General features: G+C 49.9%; 1 protein-coding gene across 1 annotated transcript; it reads left to right on the top strand.

The window, feature by feature from the left end:
- Nucleotides 1–2,952: 2,952 nt before the first annotated feature.
- Nucleotides 2,953–4,444, top strand: LOC142385678 (putative violet-sensitive opsin). The gene is made up of 5 exons (XM_075472403.1): nucleotides 2,953–3,292; nucleotides 3,375–3,543; nucleotides 3,627–3,792; nucleotides 3,994–4,233; nucleotides 4,352–4,444. The coding sequence occupies exons 1-5, from the start codon at nucleotides 2,953–2,955 to the stop codon at nucleotides 4,442–4,444; spliced, it is 1,008 nt and encodes a 335-aa protein (XP_075328518.1).
- Nucleotides 4,445–22,786: the final 18,342 nt, after the last annotated feature.

Below are 22,786 nucleotides of genomic sequence, written 5' to 3'. Positions count from 1 at the left end.
GAGCATCAGAACTCTGTAATACGGTTCTGTTGGTGGTGGAGCATCAGAATTCTGTAATACGGGTCGGTTGGTGGTGGAGCATCAGAACTCTGTAATACGTGTCGGTTGGTGGTGGAGCATCAGAATTCTGTAATACGGGTCTGTTGGTGGTGGAGCATCAGAACTCTGTAATACGGTTCTGTTGATGGTGGAGCATCAGAACTCTGTAATGCGGGCCTGTTGTGGTTGTACGGGTCTGTTGGTGGTGGAGCATCAGAACTCTGTAATACGGGTCTGTTGGTGGTGGAGCATCGGAACTCTGTAATACGGGTCTGTTGGTGGTGGAGCGGGTCTGTTGGTGGTGGAGCATCAGAACTCTGTAATACGGGTCTGTTGGTAGTGGAGCGGGTCTGTTGGTGGTGGAGCATCAGAACTCTGTAATACAGGTCTGTTGATGGTGGAGCATCAGAACTCTGTAATACGGGTCTGTTGATGGTGGAGTGGGTCTGTTGGTGGTGGAGCATCAGAACTCTGTAATACAGGTCTGTTGATGGTGGAGCATCAGAACTCTGTAATACAGGTCTGTTGATGGTGGAGCATCAGAACTCTGTAATACAGGTCTGTTGGTGGTGGAGCATCAGAACTCTGTAATACAGGTCTGTTGGTGGTGGAGCATCAGAACTCTGTAATACGGGTCTGTTTGTGGTGGAGCATCAGAACTCTGTAATACGGGTCTGTTGGTGGTGGAGCATCAGAACTCTGTAATATGGGTCTGTTGGTGGTGGAGCGGGTCTGTTGGTGGTGGAGCATCGGAAGTTTGTAATACGGGTCTGTTGGTGGTGGAGCATCGGAAGTCTGTAATACGGGTCTGTTGGTGGTGGATCAACAGAATTCTGTAATACGGGTCTGTTGGTAGTGGAGCATCAGAACTCTGTAATACGGGTCTGTTGGTGGTGGAGCATCAGAACTCTGTAATACGGGTCGGTTGGTGGTGGAGCATCAGAATTCTGTAATACAGGTCTGTTGGTGGTGGAGCATCAGAATTCTGTAATACGGGTCTGTTGGTGGTGGAGCATCAGAACTCTGTAATACATGTCTGTTGATGGTGGAGCATCAGAACTCTGTAATACGGGTCTGTTGGTGGTGGAGCATCAGTACTCTGTAATACGGGTCTGTTGATGGTGGAGTGGGTCTGTTGGTGGTGGAGCATCAGAACTCTGTAATACGGTTCTGTTGTTGGTGGAGCATCAGAACTCTCTAATACAGGTCTGTTTGTGGTGGAGCATCAGAACTCTGTAATACAGGTCTGTTGGTGGTGGAGCATCAGAACTCTGTATTACGGGTCTTTTGGTGGTGGAGCATCAGAACTCTGTAATATGGGTCTGTTGGTGGTGGAGCATCAGAACTCTGTAATACGGGTCTATTGGTGGTGGAGCATCGGAAGTCTGTAATACGGGTCTGTTGGTGGTGGATCAACAGAATTCTATAATACGGGTCTGTTGGTAGTGGAGCATCAGAACTCTGTAATACAGGTCTGTTGATGGTGGAGCATCAGAACTCTGTAATACGGGTCTATTGGTGGTGGAGCGGGTCTGTTGGTGGTGGAGCATCGGAAGTTTGTAATACGGGTCTTTTGGTGGTGGAGCATCGGAAGTCTGTAATACGGGTCTGTTGGTGGTGGAGCATCAGAACTCTGTAATACGGGTCTGTTGGTGGTGGAGCATCAGAACTCTGTAATACGGGTCGGTTGGTGGTGGAGCATCAGAATTCTGTAATACGGGTCGGTTGGTGGTGGAGCATCAGAACTCTGTAATACAGGTCTGTTGTTGGTGGAGCATCAGAACTCTGTAATACGGTTCTGTTGGTGGTGGAGCATCAGAACTCTGTAATGCGGGTCTATTGGTGGTGGAGCATCGGAAGTCTGTAATACGGGTCTGTTGGTGGTGGATCAACAGAATTCTATAATACGGGTCTGTTGGTAGTGGAGCATCAGAACTCTGTAATACAGGTCTGTTGATGGTGGAGCATCAGAACTCTGTAATACGGGTCTATTGGTGGTGGAGCGGGTCTGTTGGTGGTGGAGCATCGGAAGTTTGTAATACGGGTCTTTTGGTAGTGGAGCATCAGAACTCTGTAATACGGGTCTATTGGTGGTGGAGCGGGTCTGTTGGTGGTGGAGCATCGGAAGTTTGTAATACGGGTCTGTTGGTGGTGGAGCATCAGAACTCTGTAATACGGGTCGGTTGGTGGTGGAGCATCAGAATTCTGTAATACGGGTCGGTTGGTGGTGGAGCATCAGAACTCTGTAATACAGGTCTGTTGTTGGTGGAGCATCAGAACTCTGTAATACGGTTCTGTTGGTGGTGGAGCATCAGAACTCTGTAATACGGGTCTGTTGGTGGTGGAGCATCAGAACTCTGTAATACGTGTCGGTTGGTGGTGGAGCATCAGAATTTTGTAATACGGGTCGGTTGGTGGTGGAGCATCAGAATTCTGTAATACGGGTCTATTGGTGGTGGAGCATCAGAACTCTGTAATACGGGTCTGTTGGTGGTGGAGCATCAGAACTCTGTAATAGGGGTCTGTTGGTGGTGGAGCATCAGAACTCTGTAATAGGGGTCTGTTGGTGGTGGCGCATCAGAACTCTGTAATACGGGTCTGTTGGTGGTGGAGCATCAGAACTCTGTACTACGGGTCTGTTGGTGGTGGAGCTTCAGAACTCTGTAATATGGGTCTGTTGGTGGTGGAGCATCAGAACTCTGTAATACGGGTCTGTTGGTGGTGGAGCTTCAGAATTCTGTAATATGGGTCTGGTGGTGGAGCATCCTCTCCGTAAGCAGATTACGGCGCAGGAAGACAAATGTTCCTAATCCCTAAAGTTTAGAGAAAGCTGTGCAGCTCATCTCTGTAAGTGGTTTATGAGCGTATATAAAGAGGCTGAAGGCATCTGCTGTGGCACAGCTCAGCTTCACCATGGGGAAATATTTCCACCTGTACGAGAACGTCTCCAATGTGAGCCCCTTCGAGGGGCCGCAGTATTACCTGGCCCCCATGTGGGCTTTCCACCTGCAGACCATCTTCATGGGTTTTGTCTTCTTCGCTGGTACGCCTCTAAACCTTGTGGTTCTGGTGGCCACCGCCAAATACAAGAAGCTCAGGTCTCCTCTCAACTACATCCTTGTCAACATCTCCTTCGCGGGGTTCATCTTCGTCATCTTCTCTGTGGGGCAGGTGTTCCTGGCCTCCATGAAGGGGTATTTCTTCTTGGGTCTCACCATGTGCGCCCTGGAGTCCATGATGGGCTCGATAGCAGGTACAGAAACTCACTCTCTAATCTCAGGAGGGCAAATCTCAGGTGTGGCGGCCGGTGATCTGAGTCTGCTTCCTCCCTGCAGGTCTGGTGACGTCCTGGTCCCTGGCCGCCCTCTCCTTTGAGAGGTACCTGGTCATCTGTAAACCCTTCGGCGCCTTTAAGTTCGGCCCTTCTCACGCTCTGGTCGCTGTGGGCATAACCTGGGTCCTGGGGATAGGCTGTGCCACACCACCTTTCTTTGGCTGGAGCAGGTAGGTCACTCCCCTGAATTACAGCGCCAGATCTGTTCCGCTCACATCACGTGACGTGTCATGGCCGCCGTCTTTGTCTCCAGGTACATCCCTGAAGGTCTGGGCTGCTCCTGTGGACCCGATTGGTACACAAAGTGCTTGGACCGGAACTGTGAGAGCTACATGTGGTTCCTTATGATAACATGCTTCTGCTTACCTCTGACAATCATCATCTTCTCCTACTCCCAGCTCCTGGGCGCCCTGAGAGCGGTGAGTCAGAACCTCGTCCAAAACCTTTGGGACGCAGCCACACCAGAACCCGCTGGTGTCCGGGAGAATAACCCCAAACAAAGAAGCGTTTCAGCCTCTGATCCGCAGTTAGTGACCGTCTGAACCATCAGCGGTTTTTCTGTAGGACTGGGTCTGCTGAGGGTTCTGATAAAGGTGTAACGCTCACTCTGCCTACTGCAGGTCGCAGCCCAGCAGGCGGAGTCAGCCTCCACCCAGAAGGCCGAGAAGGAGGTGTCCCGGATGATCATTGTGATGGTGGGGTCCTTCATCACCTGTTATGGCCCGTATGCATTGGCGGCGCTTTATTTCGCCCTCTCCACCGATGAAAACAAGGACTACAGACTGGTCACTATCCCAGCCTTCTTCTCCAAGAGCTCCTGTGTCTACAACCCTCTGATCTACGTCTTCATGAACAAACAGGTGAGCACACCAACTTCCAAACATCTGAGTTAGGGTGATACATCGTGATATCTAGTCTTCATCTTCATCCTCTGAAGGTAAAACTCAATGTTAACTCTGTGACTTCTTTCGTCTCCAGTTTAATGCCTGCATCATGGAAATGGTGTTTGGAAAGAAAATGGAGGAAGCGTCTGAAGTGTCTTCAAAGACTGAGGTGTCTACAGCTTCCTAATGTTTGAACCAGAGAAAACCAAACTCTGAGAACACTTGACTTCCCAAAAGGACTTTTAAAGGTCTGAGTTCAGAGGATCTGCTGTCAACTCGAATGATTCCTGAAAAGCATGTAAATACAGTTTATATGAGGCTTCAGCTTCAGTGGCTGACATTTATTTTACTGTAGAATGCATTTGTTTAGATAAAAGGCAACAAAAATCTAATAAAAACATGTTGAATATTTTGTGTGCTTGCTCTGTCATCTTTCAGAACAACAATGAAACAATCAGCATTAATATCAAACAGCTTTATTGTTAAAGGTGGAAAACATGGATCATCTGTATTTGTGTAAATTCATGAAAAACGGTTTTATTTTCCCTTCAAATCAGAGCTCTGAACCCTTTAAACAACTTCATGGCTTCATAAACATGAGGAAAAAGGAGAAAACTTCACAGAATAGAAAAGTCCCACTGAACAGCAGAATAAAACACATTGGGTCGAGTGAATCTGAGCATCAAACCACAGAAATAACAGCCGGATGGAAGCTGCAGGATGAGCAGAAGCTGATCTCTAAAGGCTTTCCTCCTCTCTGGGGTTAGAAATCAGATCTCCGTGTTTTCCATCTAACATCAGGAACGTGTCTAGAACTCATCGTGTTGTAGCAGAGCCGCCCCGAAGTCCGTCCCCTGACTTCCAACAAACAGCTCGTACCTGTCCACGATTTCCTTCCTGGTCAGTTGTCCATCCTGAACGCAGACAGAAGGCTCGGGTGTTAATCACAAACAGGTCACCGGCTGAAAGCGGAGCGGCCGTAATCAGCGGGAAGAATCCAGTCCATAGTTTCCTCTTTGTCCATTTTCCCGTCATTGTTTTTGTTCCTGAACTCTGAAAACTGCTGACGCTCCGACGCCACCCATTCCGGCTCCTCTGCGCCATCCTCTGCTGTGAACGTGTCACCTGAACACAGGAAGAAGAAGAGAGGAGGAGCTTAGTTCAGATGTTCATTCTGTAAAGTGCTTTGGCTGAATATTTTCCACCATGACCCGTTTATAATCTTAACTTCATCTCAAGCCCCAACCCGACTCTTCAGGAGTATTTCCCCTTTAATCAACAGTTTGTTGGCTCTGTACCTCAGACTGTCACCTTTATACATCCTTCCATTGTGTCATATTATCAAATAGTATAGGATATATTTCCAATGATGTGCTGATGATACCCACGTATAAAGCTTTAATGACCGAGCTCCATCATGTCTTAAAGATCTCATTGTAAGATATTTTCCCAACAGAGCACTTTGCTCTCAGACTGGAGGTTTACTTGAGGTTCCCAGAGTTTCTAAAACAGTGTCCCCCCAGGATTTTTCCACTCAAATTTAAGACTTTTTAAGACCTTTTCAAGACCACGTCCAATGAAATTTAAGACCAACCTCGCACTTATTCTGGCATACATTTATGAAATAATGCAAAAGAAATCTGTCAGAATAACATAACACAGGGACAAATAACAATTACTTCTTTTAATAAAGAATAAAGTGTGTGCGTGTGTACACCTGTTTGCAAATTCATTACAAATGGAGAATACAGCCCTATAAAACTCTGCTGCAAAAGAACAATCTCTTAACATATTAGACACATACATCCCACACCACGTGTGTGTGAGTGAGTGAACATCTATGTGTGCATGTACTGTATTACAATGGAGCTGGAACAGTGTCAACACTGTATTAACAATCAAAACCATAAAAACAACACAAAAGTGTGTGCATGCACCTGTCTGTGAAGGCATTAAACAAAAGAACCATTTCTTCATCAGATATCGTCTTTAGTATCCACGTCACCTCTGCCTTTTTGTGGCGTCGAGCCACAAAAAGTTCGCATGTTACCTGGCTGTGTGGGCTCGGTGCTGCTGGCAGCCGAGGTGACTGTTGAGGTTGGTGTCGGGTTTGCGGCGCAGAACTGGGATATGAGTGTCTGCTTCTCTGTAGCTGCTAAGCATGCTAAATGTTAAGCACTCTTCATGTCCGACTCCAAGGCTAAATGACCCATTGTGCTGTGCTTGAATTTTTTTCGGCACAGACGGCACTGAGCCTCACACTCATTTCCCGGTACAGCCTGAACCCAGTCATATTTTGATTCATTGAGCCACAGTGGATTAAATCTGCACTTGCCCATTCCAAAGCTGCTGCGCGAGCGACGGCATCGGTGGGTCAGCGGCGTAACTGTGCACGCTCTAGCGTAATGTGGCGTTCTTAGATTTCCAAATTTACGAGAACTTCTCGTAAACTTGGAAATCAGGATTTTCCCACCGCGTAGTTGAAACAGTGCATTGGCATTAATGAGGTGGCATTACCTCATGTCGGAGATCGATAGTCGGAGAGAAAAAAAATAAATTTTACAACGCAACATTCCATGTTTTCTTTTTTTGTTAGTGTTTTACTAAGTATACAGTTATGTTGTTGAGCTGTATCATGCAGATAAGAAAGGGAAAAATTAAGACCTTTGATAATTAAATTTAAGACTTGTAAACAAAATTTAAGACCTTTTCAAGGCCTTAATTTACGGTTATCAAATTTGAGACTTTTTCAAGTTTTTAAGACTTGAAAAAGGTACCCTGTAAAAGTAGAATGGGAGGCAGAGCCTTCAGTTATCAGGCCCCTCTCTGTGGAACCAGCTGCCAGTTTGGGAGGCAGAGCCTTCAGTTATCAGAACCCTCTCTGTGGAACCAGCTGCCAGTTTGTGAGACAGAGCCTTCAGTTATCAGGCCCCTTTCTGTGGAACCAGCTGCCAGTTTGGGAGGCAGAGCCTTCAATTATCAGGCCCCTCTCTGTGGAACCAGCTGCCAGTTTGGGAGGCAGAGCCTTCAGTTATCAAGCCCATCTCTGTGGAACCAGCTGCCAGTTTGGGAGGCAGAGCCTTCAGTTATCAGATCCCTCTCTGTGGAACCAGCTGCCAGTTTGGGAGGCAGAGCCTTCAGTTATCAGTCCCTCTATGTGGAACCAGCTGCCAGTTTGGGAAGTAGAGCCTTCAGTTATCAGGCCCCTCTCTGAGGAACCAGCTGCCAGTTTGGGAGGCAGAGCCTTCAGTTATCAGGCCCTTCTCTGTGGAACAAGCTGCCAGTTTGGGAGGCAGAGCCTTCAGTTATAAAGCCACTCTCTGTGGAACCAGCTGCCAGTTTGGGAGGCAGAGCTTTCATTCCGGGCCCCTCTGAGGAACCAGCTGCCAGTTTGGGAGGCAGAGCCTTCAGTTATCAGGCCCCTCTCTGTGGAACCAGCTGCCAGTTTGGGAGGCAGAGCTTTCAGATATCAGGCCCCTCTCTGTGGAACCAGCTGCCAGTTTGGGAGGCAGAGCCTTGAGTTGTCAGGGTCCTCTCTGTGGAACCAGCTGCCAGTTTGGGAGGCAGAGCCTTCAGTTATCAGGCCCCTCTCTGTGGAACCAGCTGCCAGTTTGGGAGGCAGAGCCTTCAGTTATCAGGTCCTTCTCTGTGGAACCAGCTGCCAGTTTGGGAGGCAGAGCCTTCAGTTATCAGAACCCTCTCTGTGGAACCAGCTGCCAGTTTGTGAGACAGAGCCTTCAGTTATCAGGCCCCTTTCTGTGGAACCAGCTGCCAGTTTGGGAGGCAGAGCCTTCAATTATCAGGCCCCTCTCTGTGGAACCAGCTGCCAGTTTGGGAGGCAGAGCCTTCAGTTATCAAGCCCATCTCTGTGGAACCAGCTGCCAGTTTGGGAGGCAGAGCCTTCAGTTATCAGATCCCTCTCTGTGGAACCAGCTGCCAGTTTGGGAGGCAGAGCCTTCAGTTATCAGTCCCTCTATGTGGAACCAGCTGCCAGTTTGGGAAGTAGAGCCTTCAGTTATCAGGCCCCTCTCTGAGGAACCAGCTGCCAGTTTGGGAGGCAGAGCCTTCAGTTATCAGGCCCTTCTCTGTGGAACCAGCTGCCAGTTTGGGAGGCAGAGCCTTCAGTTATAAAGCCCATCTCTGTGGAACCAGCTGCCAGTTTGGGAGGCAGAGCTTTCATTCCGGGCCCCTCTGAGGAACCAGCTGCCAGTTTGGGAGACAGAGCCTTCAGTTATCAGGCCCCTCTCTGTGGAACCAGCTGCCAGTTTGGGAGGCAGAGCTTTCAGATATCAGGCCCCTCTCTGTGGAACCAGCTGCCAGTTTGGGAGGCAGAGCCTTGAGTTGTCAGGGTCCTCTCTGTGGAACCAGCTGCCAGTTTGGGAGGCAGAGCCTTCAGTTATCAGGCCCCTCTCTGTGGAACCAGCTGCCAGTTTGGGAGGCAGAGCCTTCAGTTATCAGGCCCCTCTCTGTGGAACCAGCTGCCAGTTTGGGAGGCAGAGCCTTCAGTTATCAGATCCCTCTCTGTGGAACCAGCTGCCAGTTTGGAAGGCAGAGCCTTCAGTTATCAGGTCCCTCTATGTGGAACCAGCTGCCAGTTTGGGAGGTAGAGCCTTCAGTTATCAGGCCCATCTCTGTGGAACCAGCTGCAAGTTTGGGAGGCAGAGCCTTCAGTTATCAAGGTCCTCTCTGTGGAACCAGCTGCCAGTTTTGGAGGCAGAGCCTTCAGTTATCAGGGTCTTCTCCGTGGAACCAGTTGCCAGTTTGGGAGGCAGAGCCTTCAGTTATCAGGCCCCTCTCTGTGGAACCAGATGCCAGTTTGGGAGGCAGAGCCTTCAGTTATCAGGCCCATCTCTGTGGAACCAGCTGCCAGTTTGGGAGGCAGAGCCTTCAGTTATCAGGGTCCTCTCTGCGGAACCAGCTGCCAGTTTGGGAGGCAGAGCCTTCAGTTATCAGGCCCCTCTCTGTGGAACCAGCTGCCAGTTTGGGAGGCAGAGCCTTCAGTTATAAGCCCCTCTCTGTGGAACCAGCTGCCAGTTTGGGGGGCAGAGCCTTCAGTTATCAGGCCCCTTTCTGTGGAACCAGCTGCCAGTTTGGGAGGCAGAGTCTTCAGTTATCAGGCCCCTCTCTGTGGAACCAGCTGCCAGTTTGGGAGGCAGAGCCTTCAGTTATCAGGCCCCTCTCTGTGGAACCAGCTGCCAGTTTGGGAGGCAGAGCCTTCAGTTATCAGGTCCTTCTCTGTGGAACAAGCTGCCAGTTTGGGAGGCAGAGCCTTCAGTTATCAGGCCCCTCTCTTTGGAACCAGCTGCCAGTTTGGGAGGCAGAGCCTTCAGTTATCAGGTCCCTCTTTGTGGAACCAGCTGCCAGTTTGGGAGGCAGAGCCTTCAGTTATCAGGCCCCTCTCTGTGGAACCAGCTAACAGTTTGGGAGACAGAGCCTTCAGTTATCAGGCCCCTCTCTGTGGAACCAGCTGCCAGTTTGGGAGGTAGAGCCTTCAGTTATCAGGCCCCTCTCTGTGGAACCAGCTGCCAGTTTGGGAGACAGAGCCTTCAGTTATCAGGTCCTTCTCTGTGGAACCAGCTGCCAGTTTGGGAGGCAGAGCCTTCAGTTATCAGGTCCCTCTCTGTGGAACCAGCTGCCAGTTTGGGAGGCAGAGCCTTCAGTTATCAGGCCCCTCTCTGTGGAACCAGCTGCCAGTTTGGGAGGCAGAGCCTTCAGTTATCAGATCCCTCTCTGTGGAACCAGCTGCCAGTTTGGGAGGCAGAGCCTTCAGTTATCAGGTCCCTCTTTGTGGAACCAGCTGCCAGTTTGGGAAGCAGAGCCTTCAGTTATCAGGCCCCTCTCTGTGGAACCAGCTGCCAGTTTGGGAGGCAGAGCTTTCATTCCGGGCCCCTCTCTGTGGAACCAGCTGCCAGTTTGGGAGGCAGAGCCTTCAGTTATCAGGTCCCTTTATGTGGAACCAGCTGCCAGTTTGGGAGACAGAGCCTTCAGTTATCAGGCCCCTCTCTGAGGAACCAGCTGCCAGTTTGGGAGGCAGAGCCTTCAGTTATCAGGCCCCTCTCTGTGGAACCAGCTGCCAGTTTGGGAGGTAGAGCCTTCAGTTATCAGGCCCATCTCTGTGGAACCAGCTGCAAGTTTGGGAGGCAGAGCCTTCAGTTATCAGGCCCCTCTCTGTGGAACCAGATGCCAGTTTGGGAGGCAGAGCCTTCAGTTATCAGGCCCATCTCTGTGGAACCAGCTGCCAGTTTGGGAGGCAGAGCCTTCAGTTATCAGGGTCCTCTCTGCGGAACCAGCTGCCAGTTTGGGAGGCAGAGCCTTCAGTTATCAGGCCCCTCTCTGTGGAACCAGCTGCCAGTTTGGGAGGCAGAGCCTTCAGTTATAAGCCCCTCTCTGTGGAACCAGCTGCCAGTTTGGGAGGCAGAGTCTTCAGTTATCATGCCCCTCTCTGTGGAACCAGCTGCCAGTTTGGGAGGCAGAGCCTTCAGTTATCAGGCCCCTCTCTGTGGAACCAGCTGCCAGTTTGGGAGGCAGAGCCTTCAGTTATCAGGTCCTTCTCTGTGGAACAAGCTGCCAGTTTGGGAGGCAGAGCCTTCAGTTATCAGGCCCCTCTCTTTGGAACCAGCTGCCAGTTTGGGAGGCAGAGCCTTCAGTTATCAGGTCCCTCTTTGTGGAACCAGCTGCCAGTTTGGGAGGCAGAGCCTTCAGTTATCAGGCCCCTCTCTGTGGAACCAGCTAACAGTTTGGGAGACAGAGCCTTCAGTTATCAGGCCCCTCTCTGTGGAACCAGCTGCCAGTTTGGGAGGTAGAGCCTTCAGTTATCAGGCCCCTCTCTGTGGAACCAGCTGCCAGTTTGGGAGGCAGAGCCTTCAGTTATCAGGCCCCTCTCTGTGGAACCAGCTGCCAGTTTGGGAGGCAGAGCCTTCAGTTATCAGGCCCCTCTCTGTGGAACCAGCTGCCAGTTTGGGAGGCAGAGCCTTCAGTTATCAGATCCCTCTCTGTGGAACCAGCTGCCAGTTTGGGAGGCAGAGCCTTCAGTTATCAGGTCCCTCTTTGTGGAACCAGCTGCCAGTTTGGGAAGCAGAGCCTTCAGTTATCAGGCCCCTCTCTGTGGAACCAGCTGCCAGTTTGGGAGGCAGAGCCTTCAGTTATCAGGAGAGTTCACAGGTGAGGGTTTGTGAGTTCACAGTTTAGGGTTTGAGAGTTCACAGGTGAGGGTTTGTGAGTTCACAGGTAGGGCTGCACAATTAATCGAATTCAAATCGCGATTTTGGCCGCAACGATTATGAAAAATGAAAATCGTGATTTTTTTACATTTTTTTTCTTAATACGGGTTCAGTTGTATTACACATTAGCATGCAAGCATTTAACCAGTAGTCCGCCAACAACCAGGGGGCGAACATGGACCTATTCGTAACGCCGCCCAACTGATCCACAAGCAAGTTAAGCGCGCAGCTCCTCACTAGTGCAGCCAGCAGTGGTGTCAAGTTCAAGTGGTGAGAGCAGAGTGGTAGTGATATAAGGGAAGACAAAACTGGTGGTGAGGATGATTGAAATGACCGAGAGCCAAGCTGAAGCTGCGGCAGAAGTTAAGCCCCCAGCCGGTCTCTCTGGTGAGAAGGACGAGCTCGTCCCTCGAAGGGGCTCAATTTCGGCTGTGTGGAGCTACTTCGGATTCAGGGCTAGCGATATCCAACAAAAGCAGGTGTTGTGCAAAGACTGTGCAATAATAATTGCATTTCAGTTTTATTTTGTTTATTCCTTATATAGTACATTCTTAGCTAGATTTCATTTCGTGATTTTAAATTCGTCCTGGCCTTGGAACAGTGGACCAGCTCTATACCCTTGGCAGGATCCTGAAGGGTGCATGGGAGTTCGCCCAACCGGTCTACATGTGTTTTGTGGACTTGGAGAAGGCGTTCGACCGTGTCCCTCGGGGACTCTTGTGGGGTTGCTCCGGTAGTATGGAGTGCCGGACTCCTTGATATGGGCTGTTCGGTCTCTGTATGACCGGTGTCAGAGTTTGGTCCGCATTGCCGGCAGTAAGTCGGACATGTTTCCTGTGAGGGTTGGACTCCGTCAGGACTGCCCTTTGTCACAGATTCTGTTCATAATTTTTATGGACAGAATTTCTAGGCGCAGCCAGGGCGTTGAGGGGGTCCGTTTTGGCGACCCCCAAGGCTCCAGAATCGGGTCTCTGCTTTTTGCGGTTCTGTTGGCGTTGTCGGGCCGTGACCTTCAACTCTCACTGGAGCAGTTCGCAGCCGAGTGTGAAGCGGCTGGGATGAGAATCAGCACCTCCAAATCCGAGACCATGGTCCTCGGGCGGAAACGGTTGGAATGCCCTCTCCGGGTCGGGAATGAGATCCTTCCCCAAGTGGAGGAGTTTAAGTATCTCGGGGTTTTGTTCACGAGTGAGGGACGAATGGAGCAGGAGATTGACAGGCGGATCGGTGCGGCGTCTGCAGTGATGCGGGCTCTGCACCGGCCCGTCGTGTTGAAGAAGGAGCTGAGCCAGAAGGCCAAGCTCTCGATTTACCGGTCAATCTATGTTCCTACCCTCACCTATGGTCACGAGCTGTGGGTAGTGACCGAAAGAACGAGATCGCGAATACAAGCGGCCGAAATGAGTTTCCTCCGCAGGGTGTCTGGGCTCTCCCTTAGAGATAGGGTGAGAAGCTCGGTCATCCGGGAGGGGCTCAGAGTAGAACCGCTGCTCCATCCAGAGGAGTCAGATGAGGTGGCTCGGGCATCTGGTTAGGATGCCTCCTGGGGCATCTGGTTAGGATGCCTCCTGGGGCATGTGGTTAGGATGCGTCCTGGGGCATCTGGTTAGGATGCCTCCTGGGGCATCTGGTTAGGATGCCTCCTGGGGCATCTGGTTAGGATGCGTCCTGGACACCTCCCTGGTGAGGTGTTCCGGGCCCGTCCCACTGGGATGAGGCCCCGGGGAAGACCCAGGACACGTTGGAGAGACTATGTTTCTCGGCTGGCCTGGGGACGCCTCGGGGTCCCCCCAAAAGAACTGGATGAAGTGGCCGGGGACAGGGACGTCTGGGTTTCTCTGCTCAAGCTGCTGCCCCCGCGACCCGACCCCCGGACAAGCGGAAGATGATGGATGGATGGATGGATTTTAAATTACATTCTGCACTGAAAATTGTTTTTTTTTTGGAAAGAAGTGCAATAAAATTCAGTTGATTATCGTTGTTCCATAATCGTGATTAATAATCGGGATTTCAATTATGATCCGAATAATCGTGATTATGATTTTTTCCATAATCGTGCAGCCCAATTCACAGGTGAGGGTTTGAGTTTAACGGTGAGGGTTTGTGAGTTCACAGGTGAGGGTTTGAGAGTTCACAGGTGAGGGTTTGAGTTCACAGGTGAGGGTTTGTGAGTTCACAGGTGAGGGTTTGAGAGTTCACAGGTGAGGGTTAAAGTTCACAGGTGAGGGTTTGAGAGTTCACAGGTGAGGGTTTTTGAGTTCACAGGTGAGGGATTGAGTTCACAGGTGAGGGTTTGAGAGTTCACAGGTGAGGGTTTGTGAGTTCACAGGTGAGGGTTTGAGTTCACAGGTGAGGGTTTGAGAGTTCACGGGTGAGGGTTTGTGAGTTCACAGGTGAATTCACAGGTGAGGGTTTGTGAGTTCACAGGTGAGGATTTGTGATTTCACAGGTGAGGGTTTGAGTTCATAGGTGAGGATTTGAGAGTTCACAGGTGAGGGTTTGAGTTCACAGGTGAGGGTTTGTTAGTTCCCAAGTGAGGGTTTGAGTTCACATGTGAGGGTTTGAGTTCACAGGTGAGGGTTTCTGAGTTCCCAAGTGAGGGTTTGAGTTCACAGGTGAGGGTTTGTGATTTCACAGGTGAGGGTTTGTGGGTTCACAGGTGAGGGTTTGTGAGTTCACAGGTGAGTTCAGAGGTGAGGGTTTTTGGGTTCACAGGTGAGGGTTTGAATTCACAGGTGAGGGTTTGTGGGTTCACAGGTGAGGGTTTGTGGGTTCAAAGGTGATGGTTTGTGAGTTCACAGGTGAGTTCACAGGTGAGGGTTTGTGGGTTCACAGGTGAGGGTTTGAGTTCACAGGTGAGGGTTTGTGAGTTCACAGGTGAGGGTTTGTGGGTTCACAGGTGAGGGTTTGTGAGTTCACAGGTGAGGGTTTGAGAGTTCAAGGTGAGGGTTTGTGAGTTCACAGGTGAGGGTTTGAGAGTTCACAGGTGAGGGTTTGAGTTCACAGGTGAGGGTTTGAGTTGACAGGTGAGGGTTTGAGAGTTCACAGGTGAGGGTTTGTGAGTTCACAGGTGAGGGTTTGAGTTCACAGGTGAGGGTTTGAGAGTTCACAGGTGAGGGTTTGTGAGTTCACAGGTGAGGGTTTGAGTTCACAGGTGAGGGTTTGAGAGTTCAAGGTGAGGGTTTGTGAGTTCACAGGTGAGGGTTTGAGAGTTCACAGGTGAGGGTTTGTAAGTTCACAGGTGAGGGTTTGAGTTGACAGGTGAGGGTTTGAGAGTTCACAGGTGAGGGTTTGTGAGTTCACAGGTGAGGGTTTGAGTTCACAGGTGAGGGTTTGAGAGTTCACAGGTGAGGGTTTGTGAGTTCACAGGTGAGGGTTTGAGTTCACAGGTGAGGGTTTGAGAGTTCACAGGTGAGGGTTTGTGAGTTCACAGGTGAGGGTTTGAGTTCAAAGGTGAGGGTTTGTGAGTTCACAGGTGAGGGTTTGTGAGATCACAGGTCAGGGTTTGTGGGTTCACAGGTGAGGGTTTGTGGGTTCACAGGTGAGGATTTGTGAGTTCACAGGTGAGGGTTTGTGGGTTCACAGGTGAGGGTTTGAGTTCACAGGTGAGGGTTTGAGAGTTCACAGGTGAGGGAATGTGAGTTCATAGGTGAATTCAGAGGTGAGGGTTTGTGATTTCACAAGTGAGGGTTTGAGTACACAGGTGAGGGTTTGAGAGTTCACAGGTGAGGGTTTGTGAGTTCACAGGTGAGTTCACAGGTGAGGGTTTGTGAGTTCACAGGTGAGGGTTTGAGAGTTCACACGTGAGGGTTTGAGAGTTCACAGGTGAGGGTTTGTGGGTTCACAGATAAGGGTTTGTGAGTTCACAGGTGAGGGTTTGAGTTCACAAGTGTGGGTTTGAGAGTTCACAGGTGAGGGTTTGAGTTCACAGGTGAGGGTTTGTGAGTTAACAGGTGAGGGTTTGAGTTCACAGGTGAGGGTTTGTGAGTTCACAGATGAGGGTTTGAGTTCATAGGTGAGGATTTGAGAGTTCACAGGTGAGGGGTTGTGAGTTCACAGGTGAGGGTTTGTGAGTTCACAGGTGAGGATTTGTGAGTTCACAGGTGAGGGTTTGAGTTCACAGGTGAGGGTTTGAGAGTTCACAGGTGAGGGTTTGTAAGTTCACAGGTGAGGGGTTGAGTTCACAGGTGAGGGTTTGAGAGTTCACAGGTGAGGGTTTGAGTTCAGAGGTGAGGGTTTGAGAGTTCACAGGTGAGGGTTTGTGAGTTCACAGGTGAGGCTTTGTGAGTTCACAGGTGAGGGTTTGTGGGTTCATAGGTGAGGGTTTGTCAGTTCACAGGTGAGTTCACAGGTGAGGGTTTGTGGTTTTACAGGTGAGGGTTTGAGTTCACAGGTGAGGGTTTGTGATTTCACAGGTAAGGGTTTGTGGGTTCACAGGTGAGGGTTTGTGGGTTCAGAGGTGATGGTTTGTGAGTTCATAGGTGAGTTCACAGATGAGGGTTTGTGGGTTCACAGGTGAATTCACAGGTGAGGGCTTGTGAGTTCACAGGTGAGGGTTTGAGTTCACAGGTGAGGGTTTGACAGTTCACAGGTGAGGGTTTGTGAGTTCACAGGTGAGATCACAGGTGAGGGTTTGAGTTCACAGGTGAGGGTTTGTGAGTTCACAGGTGAGGGTTTGTGAGTTCACAGGTGAGGGTTTGTGAGTTCACAGGTGAGGGTTTGTGAGATCAAAGGTCAGGGTTTGTGGGTTCACAGGTGAGGGTTTGAGAGTTCACAAGTGAGGGTTTGTGAGTTCACAGGTGAGGCTTTGTGGGTTCACAGGTGAGGGTTTGTGGGTTCACAGGTGAGGATTTGTGAGTTCACAGGTGAGGGTTTGTGGGTTCACAGGTGAGGGTTTGTGGGTTCACAGGTGAGGGTTTGAGAGTTCACATGTGAGGGTTTGTGAGTTCATAGGTGAATTCAGAGGTGAGGGTTTGTGAGTTCACAGGTGAGTTCACAGGTGAGGGTTTGTGAGTTCACAGGTGAGTTCACAGGTGAGGGTTTGTGAGTTCACAGGTGAGGGTTTGAGAGTTCACACGTGAGGGTTTGAGAGTTCACAGGTGAGGGTTTGAGTTCACAGGTGAGGGTTTGTGAGTTCACAGGTGAGGGTTTGAGTTCATAGGTGAGGATTTGAGAGTTCACAGGTGAGGGGTTGTGAGTTCACAGGTGAGGGTTTGTGAGTTCACAGGTGAGGATTTGTGAGTTCACAGGTGAGGGTTTGAGTTCACAGGTGAGGGTTTGAGAGTTCACAGGTGAGGGTTTGTAAGTTCACAGGTGAGGGTTTGAGTTCACATGTGAGGGTTTGAGAGTTCAAATTGAGGGTTTGTGAGTTCACAGGTGAGGGTTTGAGTTCACAGGTGAGGGTTTGAGAGTTCACAGGTGAATTCACAGGTGAGGGCTTGTGAGTTCACAGGTGAGGGTTTGAGAGTTCACAGGTGAGGGTTTGTGAGTTCACAGGTGAGGGTTTGAGAATTCAAACGTGAGGGTTTGAGAGTTCACAGGTGAGGGTTTGTGAGTTCACAGGTGAGGGTTTGTGAGTTCACATGTGAGGGTTTGAGAGTTCACACGTGAGGGTTTGAGAGTTCACAGGTGAGGGTTTGTGAGTTCACAGGTGAGGGTTTGTGGTTTCACAGATAAGGGTTTGTGAGTTCACAGGTGAGTTCACAGGTGAGGGTTTGTGATTTCACAGGTGACGGTTTGTGGGTTCACAGGTGAGGGTTTGTGGGTACACAGGTTAGGGTTTGTGGGTTCAGAGGTGATGGTTTGTGAGTTCACAGGTGAGGGTTTGTGAGTTCACAGGTGAATTCACAGGTGAGGGCTTGTGAGTTCACAGGTGAGGGTTTGTGAGTTCACAGGTGAGGGTTTGTGAGTTCACAGGTGAATTCACAGGTGAGGGTTTGTGAGTTCACAAGTGAGGGTTTGAGAGTTCACACGTGAGGGTTTGAGAGTTCACAGGTGAGGGTTTGTGAGTTCACAGGTGAGGGTTTGTGAGTTCACAGGTGAGGGTTTGGGTTCACACGTGAGGGTTTGAGAGTTCACAGGTGAGGGTTTGTGGGTTCACAGATAAGGGTTTGTGAGTTCACAGGTGAGTTCACAGGTGAGGGTTTGTGGTTTTACAGGTGAGGGTTTGAGTTCACAGGTGAGGGTTTGTGATTTCACAGGTGAGGGTTTGTGGGTTCACAGGTCAGGGTTTTTGGGTTCAGAAGTGATGGTTTGTGAGTTCACAGGTGAGGGTTTGTGAGTTCACAGGTGAATTCACAGGTGAGGGCTTGTGAGTTCACAGGTGAGGGTTTGAGTTCACAGGTGAGGGTTTGAGAGTTCACAGGTGAGGGTTTGTGAGTTCACAGGTGAGGGTTTGTGAGTTCACAGGTGAATTCACAGGTGAGGGCTTGTGAGTTCACAGGTGAGGGTTTGAGTTCACAGGTGAGGGTTTGAGAGTTCACAGGTGAGGGTTTGTGAGATCACAGGTAAGGGTTTGTGAGTTCACAGGTGAGGGTTTGTGAGTTCACAGGTGAGGGTTTGAGTTCATAGGTGAGGATTTGATAGTTCACAGGTGAGGGTTTGAGTTCACAGGTGAGGGTTTGAGAGTTCACAGGTGAGGGTTTGTAAGTTCACAGGTGAGGGTTTGAGTTCACATGTGAGGGTTTGAGAATTCACAGGTGAGGGTTTGTGAGTTCACAGGTGAGGGTTTGAGTTCACAGGTGAGGGTTTGAGAGTTCACAGGTGAGGGTTTGTGAGTTCACAGGTGAATTCACAGGTGAGGGCTTGTGAGTTCACAGGTGAGGGTTTGAGTTCACAGGTGAGGGTTTGAGAGTTCACAGGTGAGGGTTTGTGAGTTCACAGGTGAGGGTTTGTGAGTTCACAGGTGAGGGTTTGTGAGTTCACAGGTGAGGGTTTGAGAGTTCACAGGTGAGGGTTTGTGGGTTCACAGATAAGGGTTTGTGAGTTCACAGGTGAGTTCACAGGTGAGGGTTTGTGGTTTTACAGGTGAGGGTTTGAGTTCACAGGTGAGGGTTTGTGAGTTAACAGGTGAGGGTTTGAGTTCACAGGTGAGGGTTTGTGAGTTCACAGGTGAGGGTTTGAGTTCATAGGTGAGGATTTGAGAGTTCACAGGTGAGGGTTTGTGAGTTCACAGGTGAGGATTTGTGAGTTCACAGGTGAGGGTTTGAGTTCACAGGTGAAGGTTTGAGAGTTCACAGGTGAGGGTTTGAGTTCACAGGTGAGGGTTTGAGTTCACAGGTGAGGGTTTGTGAGTTCACAGGTGAGGGTTTGAGAGTTCACAGGTGAGGGTTTGTAAGTTCACAGGTGAGGGTTTGAGTTCACATGTGAGGATTTGAGAGTTCACAGGTGAGGGGTTGTGAGTTCACAGGTGAGGGTTTGAGTTCACAGGTGAGGGTTTGAGAGTTCACAGGTGAGGGTTTGTGAGTTCACAGGTGAATTCACAGGTGAGGGCTTGTGAGTTCACAGGTGAGGATTTGAGTTCACAGGTGAGGGTTTGAGAGTTCACAGGTGATGGTTTGTGAGTTCACAGGTGAGGGTTTGTGAGTTCACAGGTGAGGGTTAGTGAGTTCACAGGTGAGGGTTTTAGAGTTCACACGTGAGGGTTTGAGAGTTCACAGGTGAGGGTTTGTGGGTTCACAGGTGAGGGTTTGTCAGTTCACAGGTGAGTTCACAGGTGAGGGTTTGAGTTCACAGGTGAGGGTTTGAGAGTTCACAGGTGAGGGTTTGTGAGTTCACAGGTGAGGGTTTGTGAGTTCACAGGTGAATTCACAGGTGAGGGCTTGTGAGTTCACAGGTGAGGGTTTGAGTTCACAGGTGAGGGTTTGTGAGATCACAGGTGAGGGTTTGTGAGTTCACAGGTGAGGGTTTGTGAGTTCACAGGTGAGGGTTTGAGTTCATAGGTGAGGATTTGAGAGGTCACAGGTGAGGGTTTGAGTTCACAGGTGAGGGTTTGAGAGTTCACAGGTGAGGGTTTGTAAGTTCACAGGTGAGGGTTTGAGTTCACATGTGAGGGTTTGAGAATTCACAGGTGAGGGTTTGTGAGTTCACAGGTGAGGGTTTGAGTTCACAGGTGAGGGTTTGAGAGTTCACAGGTGAGGGTTTGTGAGTTCACAGGTGAATTCACAGGTGAGGGCTTGTGAGTTCACAGGTGAGGGTTTGAGTTCACAGGTGAGGGTTTGAGAGTTCACAGGTGAGGGTTTGTGAGTTCACAGGTGAGGGTTTGTGAGTTCACAGGTGAGGGTTTGTGAGTTCACAGGTGAGGGTTTAAGAGTTCACACGTGAGGGTTTGAGAGTTCACAGGTGAGGGTTTGTGAGTTCACAGGTGAGGGTTTTAGAGTTCACACGTGAGGGTTTGAGAGTTCACAGGTGAGGGTTTGTGGGTTCACAGATAAGGGTTTGTGAGTTCACAGGTGAGTTCACAGGTGAGGGTTTGTGGTTTTACAGGTGAGGGTTTGAGTTCACAGGTGAGGGTTTGTGAGTTCACAGGTGAGGGTTTGAGTTCATAGGTGAGGATTTGAGAGTTCACAGGTGAGGGGTTGTGAGTTCACAGGTGAGGGTTTGTGAGTTCACAGGTGAGGATTTGTGAGTTCACAGGTGAGGGTTTGAGTTCACAAGTGAGGGTTTGTGAGTTCACAGGTGAGGGTTTGAGTTCATAGGTGAGGATTTGAGAGTTCACAGGTGAGGGGTTGTGAGTTCACAGGTGAGGGTTTGTGAGTTCACAGGTGAGGATTTGTGAGTTCACAGGTGAGGGTTTGAGTTCACAGGTGAAGGTTTGAGAGTTCACAGGTGAGGGTTTGTAAGTTCACAGGTGAGGGTTTGAGTTCACAGGTGAGGGTTTGAGTTCACAGGTGAGGGTTTGTGAGTTCACAGGTGAGGCTTTGTGGGTTCACAGGTGAGGGTTTGTGGGTTCATAGGTGAGGGTTTGTCAGTTCACAGGTGAGTTCACAGGTGAGGGTTTGTGGTTTTACAGGTGAGGGTTTGAGTTCACAGGTGAGGGTTTGTGATTTCACAGGTAAGGGTTTGTGGGTTCAAAGGTGAGGGTTTGTGGGTTCAGAGGTGATGGTTTGTGAGTTCATAGGTGAGTTCACAGATGAGGGTTTGTGGGTTCACAGGTGAAATCACAGGTGAGGGCTTGTGAGTTCAAAGGTGAGGGTTTGAGTTCACAGGTGAGGGTTTGACAGTTCACAGGTGAGGGTTTGTGAGTTCACAGGTGAGGGTTTGTGAGTTCACAGGTGAGGGTTTTTGAGTTCACAGGTGAGTTCACAGGTGAGGGTTTGAGTTCACAGGTGAGGGTTTGTGAGTTCACAGGTGAGGGTTTGTGAGTTCACAGGTGAGGGTTTGTGAGATCACAGGTCAGGGTTTGTGGGTTCACAGGTGAGGGTTTGAGAGTTCACAGGTGAGGGTTTGTGAGTTCACAGGTGAGGCTTTGTGGGTTCACAGGTGAGGGTTTGTGGGTTCACAGGTGAGGATTTGTGAGTTCACAGGTGAGGGTTTGAGGGTTCACAGGTGAGGGTTTGAGTTCACAGGTGAGGGTTTGAGAGTTCACATGTGAGGGTTTGAGTTCACAGCTGAGGGTTTGAGAGTTCACAGGTGAGGGTTTGTGAGTTCATAGGTGAATTCAGAGGTGAGGGTTTGTAAGTTCACAGGTGAGTTCACAGGTGAGGGTTTGTGAGTTCACAGGTGAGTTCACAGGTGAGGGTTTGTGAGTTCACAGGTGAGGGTTTGAGAGTTCACATGTGAGGGTTTGAGAGTTCACAGGTGAGGGTTTGTGGGTTCACAGATAAGGGTTTGTGAGTTCACAGGTGAGGGTTTGAGTTCACAGGTGAGGGTTTGTGAGTTAACAGGTGAGGGTTTGAGTTCACAGGTGAGGGTTTGAGTTCACAGGTGAGGGTATGTGATTTCAAAGGTGAGGGATGGTGAGTTCACAGGTGAGGGTTTGAGTTCACAGGTGAGGGTTTGAGAGTTCACAGGTGAGGGTTTGTAAGTTCACAGGTGAGGGTTTGTAAGTTCACAGGTGAGGGTTTGAGTTCACATGTGAGGGTTTGAGAGTTCACAGCTGAGGGTTTGTGAGATCACAGGTGAGGGTTTGAGTTCACAGGTGAGGGTTTGAGAGTTCACAGGTGAATTCACAGGTGAGGGCTTGTGAGTTCACAGGTGAGGGTTTGAGTTCACAGGTGAGGGTTTGAGAGTTCACAGGTGAGGGTTTGAGAGTTCACAGGTGAGGGTTTGTGAGTTCACAGCTGAGGGTTTGTGAGTTCACAGGAGAGGGTTTGTGAGTTCACAGGTGAGGGTTTGAGAGTTCACACGTGAGGGTTTGAGAGTTCACAGGTGAGGGTTTGTGAGTTCACAGGTGAGGGTTTGTGAGTTCACAGGTGAGGGTTTTAGAGTTCACACGTGAGGGTTTGAGAGTTCACAGGTGAGGGTTTGTGGGTTCACAGATAAGGGTTTGTGAGTTCACAGGTGAGTTCACAGGTGAGGGTTTGTGGTTTTACAGGTGAGGATTTGAGTTCACAGGTGAGGGTTTGTGATTTCACAGGTGAGGGTTTGTGGGTTCACAGGTGAGGGTTTGTGGGTTCAGAGGTGATGGTTTGTGAGTTCACAGGTGAGGGTTTGTGAGTTCACAGGTGAATTCACAGGTGAGGGCTTGTGAGTTCACAGGTGAGGGTTTCAGTTCACAGGTGAGGGTTTGAGAGTTCACAGGTGAGGGTTTGTGAGTTCACAGGTGAATTCACAGGTGAGGGCTTGTGAGTTCACAGGTGAGGGTTTGAGTTCACAGGTGAGGGTTTGAGAGTTCACAGGTGAGGGTTTGTGAGATCACAGGTGAGGGTTTGTGAGTTCACAGGTGAGGGTTTGTGAGTTCACAGGTGAGGGTTTGAGTTCATAGGTGAGGATTTGAGAGTTCACAGGTGAGGGTTTGAGAGTTCACAGGTGAGGGTTTGTGAGTTCAAAGGTGAATTCACAGGTGAGGGCTTGTGAGTTCACAGTTGAGGGTTTGAGTTCACAGGTGAGGGTTTGTGAGTTCACAGGTGAGGGTTTGTGAGTTCACAGCTGAGGGTTTGTGAGTTCACAGGTGAGGGTTTGTGAGTTCACAGGTGAGGGTTTGAGAGTTCACACGTGAGGGTTTGAGAGTTCACAGGTGAGGGTTTGTGAGTTCTCAGGTGAGGGTTTGTGAGTTCACAGGTGAGGGTTTTAGAGTTCACACGTGAGGGTTTGAGAGTTCACAGGTGAGTTCACAGTTGAGGGTTTGTGGTTTTACAGGTGAGGGTTTG

This window comes from Odontesthes bonariensis, chromosome 8 (assembly GCF_027942865.1).
Source record: "Odontesthes bonariensis isolate fOdoBon6 chromosome 8, fOdoBon6.hap1, whole genome shotgun sequence".
NCBI classification, from domain to species: Eukaryota; Metazoa; Chordata; class Actinopteri; order Atheriniformes; family Atherinopsidae; genus Odontesthes; species Odontesthes bonariensis.
Note: the sequence above shows the minus strand (reverse complement) of the source record. Positions and strands in the feature narration are given on the sequence as shown.